At 41.9% G+C, this 22,942-nt stretch overlaps 1 protein-coding gene across 34 annotated transcripts in view; it reads right to left on the reverse strand.

Moving 5' to 3' along the window:
* EPB41L3 (erythrocyte membrane protein band 4.1 like 3) overlaps window positions 1–22,942 on the reverse strand; it is a 267,762-nt gene that overhangs the window by 195,526 nt on the left and 49,294 nt on the right. For 4 of the 34 annotated variants that reach the window (XM_070049925.2, XM_070049928.2, XM_070049923.2 and 1 more), the window contains exon 1: window positions 6,948–7,096. The exons of 11 other annotated variants lie outside the window; for them this stretch is intronic. In XM_070049925.2, the coding sequence (XP_069906026.2) occupies window positions 6,948–7,089 (142 nt within the window). In that variant the 5' untranslated portion in view covers window positions 7,090–7,096. Of the gene's footprint in view, window positions 1–6,947; window positions 7,099–22,942 lie in introns of those variants that run through there. 19 more of the 34 variants (XM_070049945.2, XM_070049942.2, XM_089305294.1 and 16 more) reach the window with 11 other exon arrangements.

A 22,942-nucleotide genomic window follows, 5' to 3' on the forward strand; every position in this document is an offset into this window, starting at 1 on the left:
GTTGCTGGTCAAGAGGTGATATGGTAACCCTACAAGCAGGTATGACAAGTGATGCTCTCAGGTGTCTCATCGTGAAAGGCTGTAGACCGCTGTGCTTTGAGTTATCTGGGGTCTTCTGTATCCACCCCTGCCTTTAGGCTCTCAGTGAGAACTCCTTCATTTTGTCTGTGTGCCTCTTTGTATCAGCCTATCTCACCATTCACATCAAATAGGAGACTTGCTAAAACTGCATTTAGAGTAAGAATACATGGGCTGTGGCTTCATCTAACTTTCCTGTGACTAAGAAGGACAGGCTTGAATACGAGCTTTGCAGTGTAGGTATTTTGGCTGTTCAGTGGTATTTTCTCATTTCCTGGAATGTGGCGCTTTGGATAGGAGAATCATCAAGTTATTCTGGAACAGAAAGGTGCTGCTCTTCAACAGTTCAAAAGAACTATGAGCTAAGGAGGCCTGGGTGCTGAACTACCATCTATAATATTTTTAACATGAGAAAAATGTGTTTAAATTCGAAATAATTGCTCACCCGTGTCTCGAATACAACCCATTCTTATGTTGGAAATTCCTTTACTCACACAGGTTTTATTTCTCTGCTGTTGCCTAGCAACAAAGATGAGGCAAGAGATGTCAGAGGTCAAGGGGCAGACTGAAGTCATTATGGAAAGCAAGCCCTTATCAGTATTTTCCATCTCACTTGTAATCTTGGAAATAAAATAGGTTTCATTGTATTAAACGTCTGTATTTTTTTTCTCATCAAATGCCAAGTTTTCGGAGACATTTTTTTCCTCTCTGAATGAGCCCACCAGACATGGAGAATTATAATTATGTGCACGGCTCTGAAATGTTCTTCGCTATCACACTGGCATACTTAACCAGGGTAAAGTGAAAACTTCGGGCATTCTGAAGTCACATATTATCCAAAAATTAGCTGTGAACACATTTGAAAGTGTTCCAAGAAGTTTCAGAAAGAAACATTGGCTCTAAATATCATCACATTAGCTAATGTTGAATTAAATTCCATTTTCAAATACATGGGCCTACATATTAAAACACAGTTCTTCAGAGAAAGAAATGCTCTGTAGCTTTGCAGTTTTCTACTCTGAAGGTGGGAAAGTACATGATCAAAATTTCAGTGTCATTCCTGGGTCTTCTTTCTGTACCAAATGATCTGTTGCTGTGAATTCATTGCTCATGGGCAGTTAACTGCATTTCAGTGCCTTTTCTGGTGGGGATAACACAACAGGATTTAATGACTTTTCATTTCTAGGTAGTGGGGTTGATCCATGGTTCCTGGCACCTATGTTTAACTTTTCCAAATTAGTACTATAAAGATAAGGCCACTAGAGTTAGGATTGCCTTCATGGTGGCTTGAAGTGGATCCAGAATTCTTTTTGAAGGAAGCATATTTTTTTTGAAGTTTTTTTTTTTATTTATTTAATTTGAGAAGCAGAGAGAGAGAGACATATAGAGAAAGTTCCCATCTCTTGGCTCATCTCTCAAATGCTCACAATATCCAGGGTTAATTCAGGACAGCAGCCATGAGCTGGCAACTCAATCCAGGTCTCCCAGGCGGATGGAAAGAAGCCAAAACATGAGGCATCACCTGGTGCCTCTTGGGTGTGCATGAACAAGAAGCTAGAGTCTGGAGCACAGCTTGACCGCAAACCCAGACCCTCCAGCAGGGGCTGCAGGCATCTTAACCAGCTTTCAACCACTTGACCAAATGCCCACCCCTGGAGAGAAGATTTTTAACCATGCTGGTGGGTCCTCCCTCATTGCATCCCTGAGTGAAGCCATAGCAGTCACCCATTCAGGGCTGCATTCCTCAGAGAAAATGAATCTAGTCTTCTTTCATTCCCATATACTTTGGCAATACTACACTCTGAGTTTCAGTCAGAGATACAAACCAAGATGTTATATTAAGTAATTTGACTCAAAAGCCTAGTTGGGGCTGGGGCTGACGCCGTGGCAGAGCAGGTAAAGCTGCCACCTGCAGTGCTGACATCCCATATGGGCGCCGGTTCTAGTCCCGGCTGCTCTCTTCTGATCTAACTCTCTGCTATGGCCTGGGAAAGCAGTGGAAGATGGACCAATTCCTTGGACCTTTGCAACCTCAGGGAGATCCAGAAGAAGCTCCTGGCTCCTGGCTTCAGATCAACGCAGCTCCAGCTGTTGTGGCCAAATGGGGAGTGAACAGTGGACCAGTAGATGGAAGACCTCTCTCTCTCTCTCCCTCCCTCTCTCTCTCTTTCTCTAACTCAGACTTTCAAATAAATAAATAAATCTTTAAAACAAAATACCAGTTGGGAGGAATCTATCCATGAATACAGCTACCTGTAGGTTATGAGGATCTGCCTGTTCATCTCAGTTTCCTGCACTTTACTCTTGCATAGGCCTGTGTACTGGAATCACTGGCTCTTGCAGTGCTGCTTATACTGAATTGGGTTTGTGCACAATACAAACATACAAACATACTGATGATGTCATAGCCAGTCGGCTAACCATTTTCTATCTGGAAAAGGATGCTGTTCAAGTTATTGTCCATTGCATTACTCTTTGAGAACATCCATGGAAGAAACTCCTCTTAACTTCCAGTATTAGGAAAACTTGGGTTTGTATCTTACAGACATTTCAAATCTCCACTTTCATGTTTTTCTCTTCATTTTCTCTGCTAGAAATTGAAGGTCTATGTTTGCCACCTGCCCTTATCAGCTAAGCAAGACATTTCACATATGCATTTATCATACTCATTTTGATTTGGGCTTCATTTTTTTCCCTTCTCATATTTTCTTTTAAGCCTGACTTCCTCAACTATTATTCTATTCAAATGATTGATTGACAACCTCAAGTCTGCTTGAGAACAAAACAGAGAATGAATTTTAAAAATAGCTGCATGGAAGAGAAAGGATTTTCATATTTGCTCTTCTGATTTGTGAATCCAGGTAGAATGAATGTTACCCCAGCATCTGCCCACCCATGGCTGCTGTGAGTCTTAGCCTCAAGAGGAGATGGTGAGAGTTAAGAGTAACAGGAGTTGGTGGGAGCCAGGAGGGTACAGATGGGGGTCAGATGGGAAATCTCATTCTTTGTTAGCCAGGGAGGGAAGGAGAGAGAGAGAAGAACGAAGGGAAGTGAAAAGGAAGAGGGGGAGGGAGGGAAGAAGGAAGAAAGTTTCTATAGCTACTATAGGTCACTTTTAAGGAAAGTCAAGAAAATGCAAGTCAGGAATGTGTTGTGTTAAATTCAAAGGTGACATTTAAGATTCTGACACATCCAACGTGTACAACATTAGAATGTCATCTCCGCAACACGTGTGTGTGAAGTGGTTTTGTTCGTATTACTGCAAAGCTACTGCATCGCCATCGGGCCCCCACACATAGGCAAATCCAAAAATCATCCTAAATCTGTTACTATGCTTACACCCACACAAGTAAGAAAACCACTTCATTAAAAAAACGCACGAGGAACATAGAAAAACTGCTTAGACTAAGTACAATGATGACACTACCAATTGAAAATAGTCATATATTTAAATTAACTGTTTAATGTAGTCTTAGGGGGAGAAAATAGAACTACCAGTACAGATGGTCTGAAGTCGCCCTGGCTGGAGATGTGGTAGGATACTCTTTAGGAAGTTGAACTTGCCTGGGTGGTATAGCTCCTCTCTGGAGAGGAGACTGTCAGCTAGAACGTTGAAAAGCCTGTGGACATACTGTTTCACTGGCTTGGCTCAAAGATTAGCAGGTGCATAGCATGACACATGACACCAGCACATACCATTGCCTGGGTCTTTTCTAAGTCTGTGCACATCAGGACCCTCCTCCCACATAGGAACAAACCTTAGGAAATTATTATGATAAATATTATTGCTATTATTATTTATACTTTGCTTACAAGCAGGAAAAACTAGCTACTTATGTTTAAAAAAAAACACCTTAAGACAAGACTAGATCTCTCAAGTAAAGAGTTACCTAATTTCCATAAGCAGTGAGGGGAATAGAAAGTTAATTCAGGTTCTTTGAAAAAATTATTTAATATGTGTACGTTTTAATAACATAATAATGTTTTCACATTAAAATTATACCTGTTAACAGTATGTTTTTCATTGTTCATTTAAAGTCAAAATTTTTTTAATGCCAATTCTCTAATTATGTGATTTATTCTTGTTATCATGTCATAAGAAATACACCATGGATATGAACTTCATATTAGAATCAGCTTCTTGTAATGCAATCTGAAAAACTCTTGGTTATATTTCATAGTACTATATATACTAGATATATGGCCCTTTGAAATCATGCATAATTTTTCATAATGCACATTTTCATGAATTTTTTGAAAATTTTGTGTATACATGGATTTTGTGCCAAAATAAACATATCTTTTAGTTCCATTTTCACACACCTTTGAAATTCTAATAGGACACCCTCTGTCATCTCAGAGTCAATACATCCAGAACTTGGAATGTTTCTTCTTCCCATCCTAAATACTGTGGTTAATGCTGAGCACCTGCTTTCTTTCTGGGAGTCTGGAATTTCCATCCATCCCAGGCAGAGGCTGCCTGCATGACCAGCTCTCAGCAAAAATCCCGGACCCTGAGTCTCTTTTGAGCTTCCCACCATTTCACCTGGCTTATCCCAGTTTGCCACTGGAGAATTAAGCACTTTCTGACTGACTATACTGGGGAGAGAAGCCTTGGAAGTCTGTGCCTTGCTTTCCCAAGACCTCACCCCCTGAGCTTTCTACCTTTGCTTAGCATCATTCCACTGTAATAAATATTTTTTAAAACTTTTATTTACTTATTAACTTATTTGAACGGCAGAGTGACAGAGAGAAAGAGACAGAGAGAGGGAGATCTTCTATCTGCCAGTTCACTTTCCAAATAATCACAACAGCCAGGGCTGGGCCAGGCTAAAGCCAGGAGCCAGGAACTCCATCTAAATCTCCCATGTGAGTGTCAGGGACTTAAGTACTTGGGCCATGTTCCTTCAGGCACATTAGCAGGGAGCTGAATCAGAAAGCGGAGTAGCAGGGACTCCAACTGGCACTCCCATATGGAAGCGGGCATCCTAAGTGGTGGCGTGACCCACTGCTCCACAACACCTGCCCCTTTAATAAATCTTGAGTATGACAATATGCTGAGCCCTCTGAGCAAATCACTGAAGGTGGGACAGGTCTTACAGCCCGTTACCTGGTTTCTAGCCTCCACTGCCTAAGTTGGAAAGTGCTTCCTAAGCCACCCCTACCTGTCCACATGCCTGCACTAGACTTCTTCAGTTACATCCATTTGTGCTGCAGAGAATGTCAATGCTTAGGGGAAAATTCTCAGCAAGAGACCTGGCTTCTCTTCCTGTTTCATTATGTTTGTTCTGTCACTTGCTATTTAATTCTGAGTAAGTACTCTAGGCCTTAATAGCCCTGTATCTAAAATTTAAATAAAACTACAAATAATATCCTAGTGCAAGGGTTTTATTCTTGGTTACTTTTTACTGATTTTCTACTAAAAGGCTCAGTCTATCGGACTTGATTACAAAGCAAAACAGCTCTGTGAAGAGAGACCTATTTTCTCTGGAACTTCCAGCATGGGAAGTCATTGTTACATAGTTCTGCAAAAATTTCCAGACCAACTGGGAAGTGTAAGAAATATTTCCGAATTATACATTTAAATAAAAATAGAATGCGACACAAAAATATGAATAATACCCAAATTTCATGCTATAAGTTACTTTTCCCAGATAATAGTATTGTTTTGCAAAGTTGCAGTCAGGAAAGAATTAGGAGGTATTAGCAAAGGAATAATTGGCAAGAAAGGGGCTGGTTTGCTGTTCAGCTATTGCCCCAGGTCCCTAGGGACAAGGTAGGTGGCACAAGAAGCAATCTCTTCTGAAACATAAAGAACTCTGTTTGTACATAACAAAACCAAGAGCCAGAAAGACTCTGAGTTTAACACTGCTTCTTTCTGTATGCACGACTACTTCAAAATGTTCATGGAAAAACAGAATTCAAAAATAACTTATTTTGGTTTAATAAAGCTTGAAGTCCATGCATACAATGAAGGACTCTTCAAAAAGTTCATGGAAAATACATATGATAAGAAAACTCTGTGTGGATGTTTAAATTGTTTTGTACCAAAAGAAACTTAACTTTTAATGCAATCTTTTTCAAGCACTCTCAAAAATCCCTTTCTCTTTCACTATTTCTATTATAAATTATTGTTGAAATTCATTTCTCCAAAGATCAGCAAGAAATAACACATCCTCTGTGAGACCTGTGTGTAACCTCTCCAGCCTGAATGGGTCCCAGAGCTGGGCATGTAGGCAGCCCCATGCCTTTGAAGTTGAGGTAGCATCCATGTTTCAGTGAAGCTGGGTTACCAGTTGTTTTTGCATTTACTTACGAAATAAATGAGACTTCATTATTCTTCTGTGTAATTCTTGGCACAAAGGAAAATGATTTATAACTTGTAAATTGCAAGATTCTAAGCATAAGTACACAGCATTCTTGCCTTTGGAGAGCATTCAAACTTTTCTTTTAACTACTTCCTAAATTGAAGTTGCCATCACAACAAAAAGCTGTTTCCAAACTCTTTAAGCCTGTGTCCCTAGAGCAAAGATTCTCTGAGGAATGCGTCAGACTGGCGTATACTAAAAAGGACAAAAGGAAAGGTGAGATGACATTGTACTAAACTCCGTCTGGTTGCATTTCCCAATTTTCCTACCAAAAGCTGAAAAGCAGAGCTTTTCAAACGGGAGGAAAACTAGAGAAACATCACAAAGTCAGGAATGAGCAAACATTTAAAAAGGCATCATGCACTAAAGAATAACTTCCACATTTCCCGGGTTGGATATACTCGTGGATGATTCACGTATTTATCAAGATCAGATTCACAAACACTAACAGCGATCATGGCTCACAAACATCCACTAATGCTAGCAATAGAAACGTTTTACCTCCCAGTCCTAAGAGGGACTTTGAGCACAGATAGAGACAGATGAAAGACGGCATGCTGCAGTGCTGCAGCTCCAGAGTTACTGTAGCACCGGCACTGCCTTCCACTCCTCCAGGAAGCTGCTCAGTGAGACGCAGGAGCATCCAGGGTGCTAGAGTGATTGGCTTACTCTCCCATCCAGATTTGCTCCTTAGGTTCAACTCCAGAGAGCCAAGCCAGGAGCTGGAAACAATTACTGCATGTCGTTTGCTGGTGACCTGCAGAGTCTTCTTCTAATATTTTCCCTGGTTCCCAGGGTAGCCTCTCCGCATGACTGTGCACCATTCGCCCAAGTGCTGTGGCAGAGGATCCCAGCAGCAGAGAAACAGAACACCTGCCGTGTCACAGGGCTACGCAGGACCACTGGTTCCAAGACAGGAGTCATCCTAGAATTTTCCCCTTGGAACTGAATTTCCAGTTTGATTAGGTATGCTTTTTAAATCCCCAGTTTTCCCAATTGTCATATTAATTCATACTTCAAACATCTACAGACAGGGCAATTGCGATCAACAGAATAATTACAGCAATTTGCTTCCCTTTATGCTGCCAAGGATTCACCGAATCTCTTCTCTTCTACTGCCTTTCCACATATTTCAGCCAAGGGAGTGTGAGTTCATTTAACCTGCTTTATTCCCCAAAGTACAATAATACTAGGAGGGCCACATGGGTTGCACCAATAAGCCGAGATTCTCCACTAAGCAAACAGGCAAATTCCAACAAAGCTAGTCCATGGATGGGCAGCTCTTGGTGGGGCAAGGCCCAGCAGGGAATGAGAAGTAGCACTTTGTGATTGTCCCTTACACTATCTGGTACCAATCATATATATAAACATTAATTTAAGCTAAAGCTACCTTATGAACATTGTATTATCATCTCTATTTTTCCAGATACAGAAATCATTCTAAAGTGTTCAAATGACTTGTCCCACTTCTCCTAAAGAAAGAAACAAAACAAAAGATCACAACTGCAGGGCAAGTGCCATGGCTCACTTGGCTAATCCTCTGCCTACGGCGCCAGCATCCCATATGGACACCGGGTTCTAGTCCCAGCTGCCCCTCTTCCAAGCCAGCTCTCTGCTGTGGCCCGGTAGTATAGTGGAGGATGGCCCAGGCGCTTGAGCCCTGTACCCGCATGGGAGACCAGGAGGAAGCACCTGGCTCCTGGCTTTGGATCAGTGCAACTCAGGCCATTGTGGCCATTTGTGGGGTGAACCAATGGAAGGAAGACCTTTCTCTCTGTCTCTCTTTCTCTAACTCTGTCAAAAAAAAAAAAAGTTAAAAAAAAAAAAGATCACAACTGAATGGAAAACTGATCCAAAGGTAAGGATTTTTATGGAAAAGAAAGCACATAATACTCATAAGCATGAGAAAAGCTGTTCAGAGTCGTTAGTAGTCTTAGTTGGAGAAATGTAAATGAAAGTTCCACTGGAGGATAATGTCATGTGATGTAAATTAAAGCCCCAATTTTACACCCATTTAATTAGTAAGGAAAAAAATCTAACAATTCCAAATGTTGAAAAGAACGTGTATCCACATCTCAATGAAAGTGAAAACTGAGACTACCACTTTGGCAAACAATTAGCTCTGATCTCCTAACATTGAATATTCATATACGCTATGACCCAGCGATTCCACGCCTACCGAAGAGAAACACTTGCACATGTGCGGGAGTTATTCTGTGTTCAACAAGGCTAATACAGCTCTCTCCACAAAGCAAAATCCTGCAAACACCCGAATGCCCACCAACAAGAGAATGCATAAACTACAGTATATTTTACATATTGTGAGTGTAAACTATAGAACAAAACAAGGGTACTACTGAATGTCACCGTGGAGAGGAACTTCACAACAGTCAAGCCCAAAGGATTATATACAAGAAAATATCCCTTTTAAAAAATCATTTTTAATGGTTACTTTTTTCATTTGAGAGGCAGAGATACAGCAAGGCAAGGAGTGCTCCCATCAGCTGGTTCACTCTCCAGATGACTACAAAGGTCAAGGCCAACGTTGGGAGCTGGAAACTCAATCCAAGTTTCCCATGTGGATGGAGAAACCTAATTACTTGAGCCATCACTTTTGCCTCCCAAGTCTACATTGGGTTAAGGGGGCCAGAGGTAAGTATGAGACCCAGTTACTATGATGTGGAACAAAGGTATCAATGTCCTAACCACTAGGCTAAATATCCACTTCAGAATATTCTTTTTAAAGTCATCTTAAATTTCTTTTTCAGAAAACTTATGAATATAATATTGCATTTGAAGAGAAGTAAAGGATAACATAGAGCCCAGGATGCTGTCTGTTAGAGTATGAGAAGAGGAATGACCAGATGGTTACAGGAAGTTTAGATAAACACTCTTGTCTAAATCCTAGCTTTAGTTATATGTATTATTATATTACTTAAAATGTCCAATGAATTGCAAAATAAGTGAAGAGGAGACACTGATGAGAGTGTATCAGTAACCAAAGGTTATTAGTAATCCCATTCCGTATACTGGAGGTTCTAAAAACACCCAAAGAAGCAAGATGAAAACAACAAATAAACAAAACTGTGGTCCAGGTCATACAATGATGCATTTAGGGCTGAAATTCAAGTCTGCAAGACTCCAAGGCCCAGACAGCCAACAAGAAATACCAAACCAACACAAGCGACTCCCACCACCATGATGGTGAGCAGCCTTGTATATGGGATATAGGCACCATTGTGAAACTTACGTTTTCCTACTAGTGTAGAAAGCAGGAAAGAGGGCCAGCATTGTGGTATAGTGGGTAAGGCCACTGTCTACAACACCAGCAGTGCCAGTTCATGTCCCGACAGCTCCATTTCCTACCCAGCTCCTTGCTAAGGCCTGGGATAAGTAGCAGAAGATGGCCCAAGTGTTCGGGCACCCATGCCTCCACGTGGGAGACATGGATGAAGTTCCTGGATCCTGGCTTTGGCCTGGCTCAGCCCTGACTGTTGCAGCCACTTGGGGAGTGAACCAGCAGATAAAATATATCTCTCCCTCTCTTTCTCTCTGTCTCTCTGTAAATGTGCCTTTTAAACAAATAAATAAATCTTTAAAAAAAAATAAAAGGCAGAAAGGATGTTATCAGCCTGACAGATACTTTTGAACAATGGAAAGACTGAGCAAGGGTAGAATCCTGGATGCACCACCAATTCACTGGAGGGAAATATTTCACTCTCCCAGCCAGTTTCTTTTGAATGTGAAGAGTAGAGGTAATGATAAAGATGAGAATCATAAAGACCAGCACTTTGGTTGCTTAGCCAAAGCTTTCCTTCCCTGCGGCTTTTAATATGCCTCTCACTACAACCTATGAGACATGGATTATGTTTAGTCTCAATTTAAAGATGAAGGGATCAAAAGCAAAAGAAAGCTAAGAAATATGCCCAAGGCCATATAGAATTGTGATGCAAAATGAAAACGCATTCAGTATGGTTCTCTCTTGCTCCATTGATCAATCACGCCATCGGAGCCAGCGCTGTGGCGTAGAGGGTAAGGCCACCGCCTGCAGTGCCGACATCCCATGTGGGTGCCGGTTCAAGTCCTGGGTACTCCACTTCCAATCCAGCTCTCTGCTATGGCCTGGGAAAGCAGTGGAAGATGGCCCAAGTCCTTGGGATCCTGCACCCATGTGGGAAGACCCAGAAGAGGCTCTTGGCTCCTGGCTTCAGATTGGCGCAGCTCTGGCCATTGCAGCCAGTTAGGGAGTGAACCAGCAGATGGAAGACCTCTCTCTCTCTGCCTCTTCTTCTCTCTCTGTGTAACTCAGACTTTCAAATAAATAAATAAATCTTAAAAAAAAAGATTATGCCCTCATTAACATACATACAAACACACCAATGCATGGATACAACATATGTTTAGATACAAACACCCATATATGGACACATACATTGATATACACATGTGCACATATACAAAAAATGTGTAGACACAAACATTCATCCACATATGTATAGACACACACATAGATACACACTCATACATAGTTACAAAGTTATATACACATATATAGACACAAAGGCATAGCTACACACTCATACACAGACTGTACAGAGCCATCTGTATCAATGCACACTCATAGACATATATACACACTCATGAACACATATAGACACACTAATACACAGTTGCACACACAAGTAGAGAAACATGCATGGCTACATGCATATATATGTGCAGATATGTATAGGTGCACACTCATGCAAACATGCATATGGATAGGCTTGTGCACATATATGTATACACAAATGCACACACAACATCACCTACAATTACCAGCACCACTCAGGAGAATCATTTATTATTGTTAATACTTCCTACTTCCCGCTCCACCTCCTTCCAGCACATATCACATGGAGTTCTCCATTTAAGAAGCAACTTTCTGGGGCTGGTGCTGTGTCTTATCAAGTAAAGCCGCCGCTTGCAGTGCTGCCATCCCATATGGGTGCCGGTTGGTGTCCTGGCTGCCCCACTTCCAATCCAGCTCTCTGCTATGGCCTGGGAAAGCAATAGAAGATGGCCCAAGAAGATGGCCCCTGCACCCACGTGGGAGACCCGGAGGAAACTCCTGGCTCCTGGCTCCTGGCTTCGGATCAGCACAGCTCCAGCCATTGTGGCCAACTGGGGAGTGAACCAGCAGATGGAAGACCTCTCTCTCTTTCTCTCTCTGTGTGTGTGTGTGTGTGTGTGTGTGTGTGTCTGCCTCTCCTTCTTTCTCAGTGTAACTCTGACTTTCAATTAAATAAATAAATCTTTAAAAAAAAAAAAGCAGCAACTTTCTTTAACATAAATGTACCTTTCTTGGAGCAGTGGGCCCCATGATTCTCAATCTGAGGGTGCCTACTTAGCATGCTCGGTGCTGGCCTCCTCTACTTCTCAGCACGGCCTCTCTTTGTAACTCTGTAACTCGGTTTCACTTCTCTGGAATGTAAGTGCCACATGTGAGTGGCCTTACAAACTGAAGTTGGAAGAAGCTAAATAGCCAACATTTAGAATCAGATCTTTCTAAATTTTGGGGGGAACCCGAACAAAAGTTTAACTTTATTTATATTAATATGTACTGGATGGAGTCTGAAATGTAACTAGTGTTTAGTGAATGACATCATTCATTATTTTAAAAGATAATGACACAATTATTACCAAGAATTTAGTTTTGCTGTATTTGGTTTTGTCTTCCTTTGGATTTTTTTGATTTTGAAGTTCCCCAGTGAGTTTACATTCAGTTATCAGGAGGCCAGTATTGTGGCTTATCAGGTTAAGCTGCTGCCTGTGCTTGAAGGCAGAGTTGGGGGTGGGGGTGAGGATGGGGGTGTTGCCTGAGGGGAGAGAGATCTTCCATCTTCTGGCTCATTCCCACAAATGACTACAAAAGCTAGGGCTGGGCCAGGAACCTGGAACTCCATTTAGGTTTCTCACATGGGTAGCAGGGGCCCAAGTACTTGAACCATCTTCTGCTGCCTTTCCAAGCACATTAGCAGGGAGACGGTTTGGAAGCAAAACATCCAGGACTTGAATCAGTGCTCATATGAGATGCCATTGGTCACAAGTGATGACTTAACCCACTGCACCACAATGCTGGCCCCTAAATAAAATCTTGTTTTTTAAATTGAAGCAACAGGATTTTTAAAAAAGATTTATCTATTTATTTGAAATACAGAGTTACAGAGAGACACAGAGGGAGAAAGAGATCTTCCATCTGCTGGTTCACTCCCCCAAATGGCCACAATAGCCAGGGTTGAGCCAAGCCAAAGCCAGGAGCCAGGAACTCCACCCAGGACTCCCATGTGGGTGCAGGGGCCCAAGCCCTCGAGCTGTCTTCTCTACAGCTTTCCCAGGTGCATTAGCAGGGAGCTGGATGGGAGGTAGAGCAACTGGGATTTGAACTGGCACTCAGATGGAATGCCAGAGCTGCAGGGAGTTGTTTAACTCAACAGCACCACAGTGCCAACCCCCAGAACATTTTTTTCCAATTGAATTTCAAGAGGCTAGGAACTCTGAGAATGGAAAAAGGGTAAATACGTTACCACTTTCAAAATTTTCCATTGATGTAACTAAGTGAAATGGGTAAGAGGTAGAAAGGCACATAGAAATGCAAATAAACAAAAAATAAAACCCCAAACTTCTGCAAACCCTGAATATCTGAGCATGTGAGAACTGAGTATAATTTTATCAGGGGAAAAGTGAATGAGAGAGAAACTCTCCTCACCCCAAACATACACACATACGCACACATACACACACACACACACACAAACATACGCACACATGCACACACATATATACACACACGCACACATGCACACACATACACATAAGCACACACATACATACACCTGCACACACATGCACACACATGTGCACATACATATACACATATGCACACACATGCACACACACATACCAAAACACAGCATGACTGAGTTCTGCCACATTCCACCAAATACAATCCAGGCCTCCAGAAAACTGAAATTCAATACTTTACAGATTAAGATCCTGTGATTTCATCTACATGTTTCACATGAATGGCAGAAAAGAAAAAGCAAATAAAGGTCTGGAATGTTAGTTTTACACCAAAGTAGAAACATTTGTTCTGTTGTGTCTCAGTAGAATGTCCCAGCAACCTCAGCTTCAGAGACTCTCCAGAGTTGTCTCTCAGACAGAATGCCAAGGCCGTGGGGCTCCAGGGCCACTAAGCTTTGCTTGCACATCACAAAGGAAAAGCTGCCAAACATGGAAGAGAAGAAGCCAGTGGTGCCGGGGCCACTTCACAAATCTCACCTGGCAGACAGGAGAAAACAGGTAACGGAAGGCCCACGGGGAACAGGGTATGCTTGGCAGCTGCCTCAAGGCTGCTCCGAGATCTGTGACTTAAATGTACATTTCTACAGAGAATTGAGCCACATCTGGAACCTACAATTTAATTTCTCCCAACATTAAACAGATGTTTATTTTTAAAATGCTAAACAGCAAGACTAAACAGCAAGTGTTCAAGGAGATCCTTCAACTCATGTTTTCTAAATAGTACAAATGAATTGGGGTGTTTTGTTCTAAAGGGCAAAGAAATCTCAACACTGAGCATATCAGGACTAGAAAGGACCCAAGAAATGAGCCAGTTTTACCTTCATTTGTGAAAGGAAGAGACTTAGTCCCAGATGGCTAAGTAACTTTCTGATTCTACAGTTTGTGACCACACTGGAAGTAGAAGCTCAATGCTAAGTTTCACTTTAAAAATTTTAACCTCTCATGAAAATGTAATAGTCCCATGAAATCACAGAGGCTGCTATACCAGTGCAGGTGCTAAGTAAGAACATTTCCTAGAGATCCCTGGACGATATGGAGATCCAGCAACACTGAGTCTGGAGTCTTGGTAGGAGCAGTAAAAGGCACCCAGGAGCCCCGGCATGAGACAGCAGGACCAGAGCCAGGGCATATGGTTTGTCCCCTGCAAAAAGCATATGGAACTCTGATTCCCAGTGTAACAGTGTTGAGAGGAGGTGGGACATCTAAGCTATGACTAGGCTGTCCTTAAGAGGGATTAATGTGGTTCTCACAGGACTGGATTAGTTACCACCAGAGCAGGTTGTAGTAAAGTGAGGTGTCCCTGATGTATAGCCTCTTTTGCAAACATTCTGTATCACTTAGGCTTTTTTGCTATGAATGGGAGCAGCACAAGGCCCTGCAAAAAGCTTCCACCATGCTCTTGCACGTCCCAGCCTCAAAAAAACATGAACCTAAACACGCTTCTTTCTTTCATCCATTACTGAGTTCCAGGTATCTATAGCAACAGACCATAGGCTAGAACACTGTGCAAGGCATTCAATCAATATTAGGTTTTCTAAACTTCACAACAGCCTCAAGAAATAGGCATCTGTCTAGCAACTGTGCAAAAGAGCCCCACAGAACTTTCATGACTTGGTGGCAGACTCGATTCTCATTCATGTCCACCTAATTCCATAGCCCTTCCCCACCTGAGAAAGCCATGTTTCAATCATGGCCCCTTTATCCAACTCATGGGTTAAACCACGAGTCATTAAGATGAGCACAAGGCCAAACCAACAGGCTTTGACGGCTTTCCTTCCCTTTTGGTTTCAGAATATCATCTTGACTCAGCTGACCACAAAGGAAGAAGTTTACTTCTGAAAAACTACACCAGAAGCAACTCTGCATTTCCTCATTTTTCACATGGACTTTTTTCTAAATATTTCAACATGTCTGAAACCAGGATGTGAAACTGATTCAGATATTTAATGATAGTGCTATCCCCCTGAAAAGCTGTCATTAAATTAATGGGGTAATCACACAGCATCTGAAAATTAAGAAGCTATATTATTTTGTTCAGATTGATAAATGCTGTAGAAACTTACAAATGAACTATTTTAAGACTTCATTCTAAAAATTTCTTTTTAAAAAAGACTTATTTATTTACTTGAAACACAGAGTGACAGAGAGAGACATACACAGAGACAGAGAGAAAGAGAGAGAGATCTTCCATCAGCTGGTTCACTCCCAAAATGGCTACAAATGGCTGGGACTGGACCAAACCAGAGCCAGGAGTCAGGAATTCCATTCGGCTCTTCCACATGGGTGACAGGGAATCCAAGCACTTTGGTTATCATCCACTGCCTTCCCAGACATATTAGCAGGTAGCTGGATTGGAAAAAGAGCAGCCAGGACTCAAACAAGCGCCCTGATATGAGATGCCAGCGTCACAGGCAGCAGCTTAACCTGCTGCACCACACTGTTAGCCCCCAGAAAGTAGTTCTTATGTGCTTACCCAACACATTCTGAACTGGATCACACCCATTCTCTATAGGTTCTCTATGCACAACACTGCAAGTGAGGACAAACCAGAAACTGGCCAACAGCTAGGTCTTTATTTCCTAGATTCAGTCCCTAAGGATCAGCTAGTGCCTTCCTGTGGCAGACTCAAAATTCTTTGAGTGGATTTGCCACAGTAGAATATACCCAATTTGCGGCAGGTATTATGGCATGGAGGCTAAGCCACTACTTGAGATGCCCACATCCCATATCTGGGGGCCTGGGTTCTGGCCCTGGCTCCACTTCCAGTCCAGCTTCCTGCTAATGCATTCCCTGGGAGGCAACAGGTGATGTCTGAGGTACCTGGGTCCCTGACACCTAAGTGGGAGGATCTGAATGGAGTTCTTGGATACCTGACTTCTGCCTGGCCCAGCTACTGGTTACTGCAAGCATTCAGGGTGTGAACTAGTGGATGGAAGAATCTCTCTCTCTCTCTCTCTCTCTCTCCAATAACTAAGTAGAATGTAAAAAAGAAACAATATATCCTGTTTGAAACAAGTATAATCTCACAGCATTCAATATATGGTATAAGATAAACTTGTTTTCATGGTATTAAATTTAACATGAGCAGGTCATCTGATTTTCATGCAGGAGATAGCAAGCTTTAACTTAATATATGGATCATTTCATAGTTTTGTAAAGTTACTTAAGTTCTCTGATCCTTCTTTTCCTCATCAGTGAAGTACAATCAATGACACCTACAGCATATAGCTGTTTTAAGAACTGTTGCCTGTTAACAAAAAATATTATTTTGGGGCCAGCACTTTGACATAGTATGCTAAGCCTCCAACTGCAGTGCCAGCATCCCTTGCGGACTCTGGTTCATGTCCTGGCTGCTCCTCTTCTGATCCAGCTCTCTGCTATGGCCCGGGAAGGGCCCTTGCACCCACGTGGGAATCCTGGAAGAAGCTCCTGGCTCCTGGCTTCAGATCAGCTCAGCTCCAGCTATTGCAGCCATTTGGGGAGTGAACCAGAGGATGGAAGACCTCTCTGTCTCTCCCTCTCTCTGTCTGTAACTCTACCCTCAAATAAATAAATAAAATCTTTAAAGGTATAAAGAAAAAAAAAACCAAACAAACAAAAAACTAAGAGGGTTGTGGCATGTAGTAGGAGTTTGGTAAGTGTTAGTTACCTCCTCTGAGTAATATGTTACACATCTTCATATTGTAAAGGGAAGAATATCACCACTTCTAATGAACAAATATATGAAAACAACTTGCAACCACCAGTTATGAGACACCTCAAAGTATCAAACTATTTCATCTCCTTCAAAGGGAAAATCTAGCAAATTATAACCCAAGGCACACTGCTTCAAAGAGAGCACTGGCATGAATTTAAAAACGAATGTAATAGTAGGTACAGCATGGGACCATGCCACAGAAAGTCAGAGTCCAGACTGTCATGGTTGCTGTCCCAGTCCGTGGTCACCTGGTTTACAGGATGATGTGATCTCCCTCATTAATGTAGTGATCTTTGTATCCCTTCAGGACTTGTCTAACATTTTTAAAGAAAGAACGCCCAAGCTGAAAAGTAAAAGAACCAGGAGAACAAATAAACAGGCCCTCATGTGGTGGTGACATTTTGATTTTTGTCGTTTCTGAGTTCTTCCAATTTTGTGGGTTGGAGTCTGCAGTTGTAACTTAACAAGAATTGGATATTGAGTTCCAGCTGGGATAAAACTATTGCCAACACGTGGTGGTCTCTCTGCCTGTGGCTGCTACTCAAATAATACAGGAGGGTCATAGATATTTACCTTTGAAACAAGTAATACAAGCACAGATCTACTCCAAAGACAAGCGGTTCCCTTGTGCACTGCTCTTCTGAACATGTTTATCAACTGATTTCTGCAAAGGAAACCTCAAAATTCTATCATGCTCATTATTCTCTGCCAAGCTGGGTTACATTTTTGATGTTTTCTGCTCTGCTCTGAAGTAGGGAGTTAGAGGGAGGATCTATCCCAGGAACTGCCTCACCCACTCACTGACCCTCTGACTTGGGTTGGCATTGGCCAATGGAGACACCAGGAGGGCTGAACAGCTAAAGGAGAGAGAGGGAGATGGGTCTCCCCCCAGGCCTCCTGTCTACTGGGTGCTGTGCACCTGCCCGTGGACACACCCCCTCTAAGGGGTCAGCTTCCATCAGATGCTGTCTCACCTACTCCCTCGGTGCTCCAAGGCACTGTCAACATGACTTCCTCCTGTTGCCATTTAAGCCTTAGAAACACTTCCCACTGTTCCCACTTCAAAAAGTCTGTGGAAAATAGATTTAAAAGATAAGTTATTTTGGGGTAAAAGTTTTTAAATTAAGGACAGCATTTCATTTAGCCTAGCAGTTTAGACACCTGCCTCCCACAGAGTTCAATAATCAGCTCTGGCTCCTGATTCCAGTTTCCTGCCAACGCAGAACCTGGGAGACAATGGTAGTGGCTCAGGTGGTTGGGTCCCTACCACCCACATGAGAGACTTGGATTACAACTGTGGCTCCTGACTTCATCCTGGCCCAGCCCCTGCCATGGCAGGCATTTGGGGACTGAATCAGCAGATAGAAGTGCCTACTCTTTCTATTCTCTATAAGAAGAAAAAAGGAACAAATGTTTAAAAAACCCACAAATATGAGTCGTCTTAAAAGCATTCATGAAAAATGTATATTATGAACAAATAGGTGAATGCACTTCAAAATTTTTTGCACAAAATTAACTAGTCTTTTTCCATTTTTTTTTCCATGAACTTTTGGAAGTACCCTTGTACTAGCCCTTGATTACCTCAACACCTCTCACTGATAACCAGTTTTTACAGCTGTGTGCAAAATTCCCTGTGTTATTCTGGCTACTCCCAGCTGAATGTGCCTCCTGCTCCCTGTGAGGGTCCTGATGGAGACAGGAGAAATCAGGCGGAGCTACAGCGAAATGTGTTCCTCACTTCAGGAACCCAGTGAGAGCAAAATTCTGTATTTTGGCATATCAGATTTTTATTTTAAAAAGGCTTTTTTTTTTGGCCAAGATACACTAGACAGACAAACTGAAAGATTCAAGAACTGTAAATTATAAGTAAATAGTCTAAATGATTCTTAAAAAACTAATGAATTTGGTTATATTATAATTGTGTGTGGTATTGTTTTAAATAAATAGGATTTCATGTATGGTAATTTAAGTTACTTCTAAAGATAATTATTCAGCAGCTTGGCTATTCAGTCTGCTCCATGAAGCCTGATGATGTGACACATTTACAGGCAAGTGTTGGAAAGCCAGACTGGGGATTTGAATCCAGAGTGTTCCAGACAATCAGAGTTATCAGTGTTTAATCTCTTCAGAAACTTCAGTCTTCAAGCCCACTACTTGGGCAAAAATAAGCAGCAAGATTTTATCCTGAGTAATTATTAATAAATTACACATTTGGGCTAATAATATAAAATTCACTGATATATATAGGAAGTAAAAATGAAGACATATTCCTTGCTAATGGATTAGAAGAATTGAGATCATTAAAATGTCTATACTACCCAACCAATCTTCAGATTCAATGCAATCCATGTCAAAGTATCAATGCCATCCCACACAGAATTAAAAAAAAATTCCTAAAATTCATATGGAATCACAAAACACTCAGAATAGCCATAGTGATCCTAAACCAAAAAACAAACAAACAAACAAACAAACAAAATTAAGCTGGAGACATCAGAATATCTGATTTCAAAGTATACTGCAATGTTATAGTAATTAAAATGGAATGATATTGGCATTAAAAATTGGCACATAGATTAAATGGAACAGAACAGAGGGCCCAGAAATTAATCAATGGATATACAATCAACTGATTTTGACAAAGGTGCCAAGAACATATATTGGAGAAAGGTTTCTCTTTTCAATAAACGGTGCTAGCAAAACTAAATGGTACATACACACATATTTGAATGAATTAGATTTGTATCTCTTACCATGTACGCAACTCAACTCAAGATAGATCAAAGACCTATATTTAAGACCTGAGACTATGAAGTTACTGGAACAAAACATAGGAGAAATACTTCAAGACATTGGTATAGGTGATGACTTCTTGGATACGCCTTCAAAAGCATAGGCAATAAAAGCAAAACTAGACAAATTGTATTATATCAAAGTCAGAAGCTTTTGAACAGCAAAGGAAATAATCAAGAAAATATGAGATATCATCCAACAAAATGAGAGAAAATACTTGCAAGTTACTTCTATAACAAAATATTAATATTCAGAATACATCTGCAATACAAAAACCTCAACAACAAACAATCCAATTAGGAAATGGGCAAAAGACCTGAATAGACATTTCTCAAAAGATGAAATATAAATGGCTAACAAACATTTAAAAATGTTCAACATCACTAGCCATCAGGGAAATTCAAAGCAAAACCACAGTGGGATATCACTTTACCCTTGTCAGAATGGCTAGTATCAAAAAGACAGAGTAGGGGCCGGCGCTGTGGCGCAGCGGGTTAATGCCCTGGCCTGAAGCACTGGCATCCCATATGGATGCTGGTTCTAGTACCAGCTGCTCCACTTCCAATCCAGCTCTCTGCTATGGCCTAGGATAGCAGTAGAAGATGGCCCAAGTCCTTGGGCCCCTACACCTGTGTGGGAGACCTGGAAGAAGCTCCTGGCTCCTGGCTCCTGGCTTCAGATCAGCACAGTTCCGGCAGTTGCGGCCAATTGGGGAGTGAACCATCGGATAGAAGACCTCTCTCTCTCTGTCTGCCTCTCCTCTCTGTGTAACTCTGACTCTCAAGTAAAAAATAAATAAATATTTAAAAAAAAAAAAAGAGTAACAAATACTGGTGAGGATGTACAGAAATGAGAACTCTTATACACTGTTGGTGGGAATATAATTAGTGCAGCTCCTGTGGAAAACAGTATAAGGATTTCTTTAAAATACTAGATGTGGAATTGCCAATATGATCCAGCAATCTCACTACTGGGCATATACCCTAGAGACAAGAACATATTGTATCCAAGAGATAACCTGCTGCACCATTTTTATAGTAGCACTGTGCACAATAACTGAAGTATGAAATCAAACAAATTGTACATCATCAGATGAATGGATAAACAAAACGTGGTATATACACACAATGGAATGTTATTCGACTATAAAAAAGAATGGAATTGGGGCCAGCTCTGTGGTGCAGTGGGTAGTTACCACTTGCCACATCAGCATCCCATATGGGCACCAGTTTGAGCCCCGGCTACTCCACTTCCCGTCCAGCTCCCTGTTAATTCACTTGGGAAAGCAGCAGGAGACAGCCGAAGTCCTTGGGCCCCTGTACCCTCATGGGAGATCTGGAGGAACTTCTTGGTCTTGGCTTCAGATCGGCTCATCTCTGGCCTTTGCTGCCATTTGGGGAGTGGGCCAGCAGATGGAAGACCTCTCTCTCTTTCTCTCTCTCTCCCTCTCTAACTCTGACTTTCAAATAAATAAATAAATCTTAAAAAAAAAAAAAGAATGGAATCTTGTCATTTGCAAAAAATGAATGGAACTGGAGGGCAGGGTGCTGAGTGAAGTAAGCCAGACCAGTGTTCTCCCTTAAATGTGGGACCTAAAAAAACAAAAACAAAAACAAACAAACAAAAAATCTGGATCTGAACACAGAATGCGGATGACTAGAGGCTGGGAGGCATAGGAAGGACAGGTTTTTGCATAAAATATTTGGGAAGCTTGGTGTGGCTCATTAATTGTGACAAAGATATTAATATCAGTTGTCCATAGGGGAAATGAGGTAAGGGTATAGGAGAATTCTTTGCATTACTTCCTCACAATTTTTGTTTTATAAATGTCAAACTGTTCTGAAATTTTTTTTTTTTAAAAAAAAGGAGATGAAGACAAGTAAGTCAGCATCTAGAGTAATCTCATCCAGTTTTATAGAAATGGAAATAATAAATGAGTATGTAAAGTGGGAGAAGTAGGGTTTAATTTGTATTCCAGGTACCCGCCATGCTGTCATATATAAAGTAAATTTTATTTAGAAGGTGAGAAAGGGAACCCACATACACATGAGCATAGGCAGGGAGTGGGTAAGAAGGAGAAAAGGGATGGGAGAGGTGAAGTAGAGAGAGGGCACCTCAGTACCTCCTCCAGTCCTGGTCAGCAGAGAGGTCTTTCCACCTGTTGGCCTCTCCTATGACACCAGAAAGGGAGTGGCTATTTTTTTTTTATTTTTTTTTATTTTTTGACAGGCAGAGTGGACAGTGAGAGAGAGAGACAGAGAGAAAGGTCTTCCTTTGCCATTGGTTCACCCTCCAATGGCCGCCGCGGCCGGCGCACCGCGCTGATCCGATGGCAGGAGCCAGGAGCCAGGTGCTTTTCCTGGTCTCCCATGGGGGGCAGGGCCCAAGCACTTGGGCCATCCTCCACTGCACTCCCTGGCCACAGCAGAGAGCTGGCCTGCAAGAGGGGCAACCGGGACAGAATCCGGCGCCCCAACCGGGACTAGAACCCGGTGTGCCGGCGCCGCTAGGCGGAGGATTAGCCTAGTGAGCCGAGGCGCCGGCCAGGGAGTGGCTATTTACAAGGCACCCACACCCAGGAGATACAGCCCAGGATGGACAAGTAGAATAGAATTTCATGGGCAGGGGCTTCTGGCTTGTGACTTCCAGCACTGTGGCCCTAACCTAGCTACCTGCTTTATCCCACATCAGAACCACGGAGGGTGTGTCAATCAAGTGACAGTGGCCCTGATCGCTGGAAAAAGACAGTGCTGGGGAGGTCAGGCTAGCAGTGAGGACCACGGACAGCAGGGAATTTCTTTTCCCCTTCCTGCTTCTGCTCCTCACGTCGCATGCACGATCATCTCTGAATGGTGTGAATGCACCCAATGGAAACTTGAAAGCATGCTAGAGAAAGAGGCAATTTTATTTCTAGAGAGAAGCTAGAGCCTATCTGACTCATAATGTATTAAATGGCGCTAACTGAACAAAATAAAATAATTCTGCACAACAGGAAGATGAGAACTAAGATCAGAATGAAAGATAAAACTATCTCAATAGTGTTTTCCATATTATAAATGTAAGCCTAGTAGAAATAACTGCTTACATGCCTTACAATACTGTCTAACCTCAAATCAACAAGAGTAAAAGGCAGTTCTCACCAAAAAGTACTAAAATGACTCAG

Source organism: Oryctolagus cuniculus, chromosome 10 (genome assembly GCF_051225735.1).
Source record: "Oryctolagus cuniculus isolate XC-2025 breed Fujian yellow rabbit chromosome 10, ASM5122573v1, whole genome shotgun sequence".
NCBI classification, from domain to species: Eukaryota; Metazoa; Chordata; class Mammalia; order Lagomorpha; family Leporidae; genus Oryctolagus; species Oryctolagus cuniculus.